We start from the raw sequence: 4,938 nt of genomic DNA, 5'->3' as shown, positions 1-4,938 counted from the left end.
AAAAAAAAAAAAAAAAAAAAAAAATCGGTTGAAAACCAAATGTTGATGAAATCAGCGTTTGTATGTGGCCATTGCTGATACAAGGGCAGCTTCGCCGGCAAAAAAAAAAAAAAAAAATGGTGCACAGGTTGAGGACGCGTGGAGCATGCGTAGACACGTGTACCCCACGCGCTGTACGCCCGGTCTGGTTCTTTACACCAAGTCACCGCGCGGCTTGACCCAGTTGATCTTGTGCTCAGGGGCCTCCAAATAAAAGAGCTTCATGTCCAAGCGGTACTGCCTCAGGGCGTCCAGCCACAAGTAAGCAAAGTACAGACCCACCGTCATGTACAAGATGAACTCACGCAAACACATGGTCACGTTATACTCCGCGAGCATTTTCTGTCTGTAGGTATACCAGGCGGACTCCCATTTCATTTCCTCTTCCTTGGCCATTTCCTCTGCAGTTCTATACGGCAAGGGAATCTTGTTCCTAAAAATTTTTAATGGCTTCGCAAACTTGTAAAACATTTCCTGGTAATCATCGTAGGTGAATTCACCCTTAATAAGTTTGTGCATGTATGGCTTCAGCTCTTCTGTGTCATCTCCTAATTTTTTGAGGAAGGTATAGAACTGGGGGGGCACATAGTAGGTGTGCTTAATTTGTGTGGACACCTCTGGGGGGATGCTGGCGGGGACTCCAAATTCGTCCCTCGGGATAACCTCGTACTCGTTTTCCCAAAAGGGTTGCCAGCTGGGTCGATCATACGTAACGATGAACATCATGGGGTATCCATAGCCTCCTAACTTTCTGTTTAAGTGTTCCCCTTCGAAGAAGCTCTCGTCGCTGGTCTGCTTTCCCCAACGAGTCCCGCTGCAGCTGGTTATGGTTCTGTGGTGTGGTGCAAGGAGTGCGCGGTGGGCTTCACACATGCTACTATTTGTGAAGCCCGTCCAGTTGGGTACATTTCCAATATAACTGGCCCCCACCTGGGGGTACACACCGCTGCTATACTTCTTCGTCCATACGTTCCATGAGCTCTTCTGGGCAAAGGGGCCTTCCCCTTTAAACGCCTTCACCGATTTGGCCAAGTGATTCCTAACGAGGTGACCAGTGCAGGTGTACATCATTTTGTTTTCCACGTTCGGGATGTGAATGTGCCTCGCTGTTAATATTTTTTATTTTTTAATATACACATGTGAGGAGCTCTCCAGGTGAGATAATCTGTACACCTATTGTGCTTCCCCGGACAAGTGACATGTGTTACGTCCCTCTTGGGAAACTTTCACCTCATCACCAAGGCGTGTTCTTCGTCCTTTTTTTTGTTTTTTTTTTTTTTTAGGGGCCAGGGGGGACCTCTGTCCCGTGAGGCAAGCCAACCATATGATGAGAAACTTCGCTCCGCTTTGTCGCCGCTACACTTCTCCCGTTAACTCGGCAAATCGCCTGTAGCCAGTCGGGGTGACAAAATGAATTCAAACGCGGCGGCGATTTTCCTCTGCGCTTTTTCCTCATCCCAGCTTTTATCATACGTTTGTAAAATGTGATTAGCCGAGTTTTTGGAGGATATGTTTTTTTTTTTTTTTTTTTTTTTTAAATGCATACGCAATGCACACATTGGTGGTTACCACATGGGAACAAAAAAAAAATTGTTGAAGTGGGGGTGTTACAGGGGGCAGGGGACGGACCGAGCCCAGGAAGCGTGCGTGGAGTTACGTGATCGAAATTTTCATCACTAAGGCACTTCACATAATTTATGCAAAGTGCAACGCAGAATGCACAATTTTTCAGGCGCGTACCTCCCCGCCAGTGACGATGTATACATAAAAAACACAAAGGGCTCTCACTAAATAATCCTGACGAAGAAGCGGCGAAAAAGAAGCAACTCCCCCTCGAGTATGCCCTCTCCCTTGCCAACACAAAGCCATACGAAAGAGAACCACTGAATATGTTTTAGCAGCTGGAAGATACAAACGGATAAGGTGTACACCGCGGAAGAGGTTTTTTTGTTTTTTTTTTTCTGTATTGTTTTCCCCCCGTGTGCCAAAATGACGTCAGCTCCAGGACTGGGCTTCGCCAACCTGACGTTGATGCTGGACCTGCCGCAGCTACCAGCCATCTTCTTTGTTAACGTACGAAAGAATTTCCAAGTGCTAATGAACGAGATCAAGCTGAACACAGTGGAGAGTGAAGAAATATTTTACCCCCATAACAGAATCAACTTGCAGAATTCGCAGGTTAACAAAATGGGTCGAATTCGGAAGTACAGCAATAACAGGAATTGGCTGTTCGGCACGCCCTTCTAGCAGGGGGGCGTATTCCAAGTGTAGTGTAGCGTTTCGGCTTGGTGACTCGGCTGCTACTCTTTTGATGAAGCAAACACAACTGAGCGGATGATATTCGAGCGGCCACATGCACATTAAGGTTTACCCCCCGGTTGGAAGTTTGCACATACCCATTCGCCATCAGGCAGGGACTGTCCAAGGCCCCCTTTTTTCTTTTTCTTTTTCTTTTTTTTATGTTTGTGTGTGTGTGTGCTATGCATGTCACGCAAAAAATGTGTCGTCTGACAGGCGTTCATTCGTTCTGTACATTTTTTTATCACTTTATTTTTATTTTATTTTATTTTTCTTATGGAAACTCCCCTCTTGTATGTTGTGTGTCCGTTTTCCCACCCCAGGGCGCCCATCAGTGCAACATGCCCCACGTACACATGCACTGGTTCACCGTTGTACATACCCGTGCGTGTAGCAAAGGGGAGGAACTAACCAGCAAAACATATTAAAATTAAAAAAAGAGAAATTATTTTTGCAGCAGCGGGTGAAGTAGGTCGAGAAGAATATCGACCCTGTCCGACGTTGTATACACACCCATATGGGTAATTCACTTGTGGATCGCATAACCCCACTCATCATGTTCCAACGCACGCCTACCTCTTCGTGGACAAAGAACGAAGTAACAAAAAGCACAGTCTTGCTCCTTTTCTCCCTCATTGTGCTTCAAAGTACACCCAACAGTGTTGCTTGCTAACTCGCATAATTGTTTTTGCCACGTGGCTGCTAACCACGAAGAGTAAAAGATGCAGACCGTTGGGAATAAAAAACAGAAGGGCGAAAAGAAAAAAAATGGAACCTGTTACAGGAACGTGAACAACCCGCTTAGTGTAAACATCCTTCTGTCACACCCTCAGTACAATTAAGCTTCCCCCATTTTTGGAGCAAATACATGGACGCAAAAAAAAAAAAAAATAGCCAAAAAAAAAAAGAGGATTTCCAGTTTTGCTTTTTTTTTGGCTGTTTTTTTTTTTTTTTTTTCGCCAAACGGATAGCTACATTTTCTCATAAAATTGCAAAACTTGCAAAGGTTGTTTTTGTGGGAGTGCCGAGCGATATGTAAATACGCTTCACCGCAGCTGGTTTCCTTTTTTTATTATTTTCCTTCATTTGAAGGAAGCAACTCTTGTTGTGGCACCCTTTTTTCGCGTGACACTACGCAGCGGCTCCGTGTCGACGTTCATTGCACAAGGAGCATCTCCAGGGGGACATATATCCATTTTGAGAAAACTTCCCCCCAATGGAAGGGAAAGAAAATACAACGAAATGTAACTTAATTTAACGAACAGAGGGAAGTGACATTTAGCGAGCGCATTTGTGTCAAGTGCATGAATGCAAAGGTAGTAGCTCGACGAATGAAAGAATTATCATTACCGAGGGGAAACACTCTTCCCATAGCAAAAAAAAAAAAAAAAAAAAAAAGGGAAGTATCCAAATTAACAGTGTTGCGAAGGGCATAAAGGGTGCACGACGTGCTGTGGTGTTACAGTTCCAGAACAATTTTTTGACCGGACGCAGGAAGAGAAAATGATTGGGGGACTCTCCGTTTCCATCACGCTGATAGGCTTAGCGTCCCTTGTGAAGAGTGGGCATTCCGTGTACCTCCGTAAGTCGTCTTGCGCAACGATAACAAACTATGTTATGTACACCCTCACACTTAGAATTGCTCTCTTTTCAATCGACATACACTTTTCCCTGCCCACCCCTGCTCTCCGCAGTTCTTAGCGCATTCAAATTGGAAAATGACAACATCGATCACTTCACCATACCATACATGGTGAGTAGTCAAGGGAGAGGCAAGGCATCCCCTTTGGTTGTGGCTCCTTCCGTGGGCGCAACACAGAATGGGGCGCGTCTGCTTATACACCTACGTACGAAGGTACGTGTGCACGTTCTTCCATTTCCTAACTGTTTTTTTTTTTTTTTTACTCCCTTTTGCAGCTCGTCGCGCAAATCGTGCTTTGTGCCCTGGTGACCATGTATGGCGGAAGCAGACTCTTCCTGAACTTCAAGCACATCAAGGAGAGCGATCCCACCAAGTTTGACAATTTGTAAGCGTCTTCGTAGAGATGTTAGCGCGCTCATATTTCTTTTCCCCCCCATCCGGTGCTAACCACCGCTAACAACGCGGACAACGTGGACAACGCGACAACGCTAACGGTTGTTCACCCCCACTTTGCCCCTTTCCCCCCCGCAGCGAGTGGGATAAGAACCACGCACGGAAGAGCTACCGCCCTTGCTTCAACAGAAAGTTCTTCATCAAAAGTTACGCGAAGGATTTCCTCCTCAAGTCTATTTGAGAAAGACACCCACAAGGCAAATGGCGCCCACAGCGTCCAAGTGCCCATGAGCATATATGTGTGTACGTACGTGTGCATGTACATATATGTATGTATGACCAAACGTTTACCACGCATTCCACCTTGCTGTTCATATTTTTTTTTTTTTTTTTTTTTTTTTTTTTTTTTTTTTTTTTTTGTCCGCACAACTTGACCAATATGGCTAGCTAACTACGGTGTATGCACACATAAAGGTGAAAAAAAAAAAAAAAAAAAAAAAAAAAAAAAAAGGGAGGAAACCCTCCCCCAAAAAAAAAAAAAAAAAAAAAAAAAAAGGGAAGTATCC

The 4,938-nt window shown here is 44.8% G+C and overlaps 2 protein-coding genes across 2 annotated transcripts; one reads left to right on the top strand and one right to left on the bottom strand.

Annotated features, from left to right (window-relative positions):
• Window positions 1-192: 192 nt before the first annotated feature.
• AK88_00687 (uncharacterized protein) lies at window positions 193-1,110 on the bottom strand (the record flags this gene model as incomplete). The annotated part of the gene is made up of 1 exon (XM_012478333.1): window positions 193-1,110. One exon carries the CDS (start codon window positions 1,108-1,110, stop codon window positions 193-195), a length of 918 nt encoding a protein of 305 aa, XP_012333756.1.
• A 918-nt stretch (window positions 1,111-2,028) lies between these two features.
• Window positions 2,029-4,613, top strand: AK88_00686 (uncharacterized protein; the record flags this gene model as incomplete). The annotated part of the gene is made up of 5 exons (XM_012478332.1): window positions 2,029-2,217; window positions 3,832-3,919; window positions 4,032-4,090; window positions 4,255-4,364; window positions 4,511-4,613. The coding sequence occupies 5 exons, from the start codon at window positions 2,029-2,031 to the stop codon at window positions 4,611-4,613; spliced, it is 549 nt and encodes a 182-aa protein (XP_012333755.1).
• Window positions 4,614-4,938: the final 325 nt, after the last annotated feature.

Source organism: Plasmodium fragile, assembly GCF_000956335.1.
Source record: "Plasmodium fragile strain nilgiri unplaced genomic scaffold supercont1.5, whole genome shotgun sequence".
Classification (NCBI taxonomy): Eukaryota; Apicomplexa; class Aconoidasida; order Haemosporida; family Plasmodiidae; genus Plasmodium; species Plasmodium fragile.
This window is presented reverse-complemented; position numbering and strand designations above follow the sequence as displayed.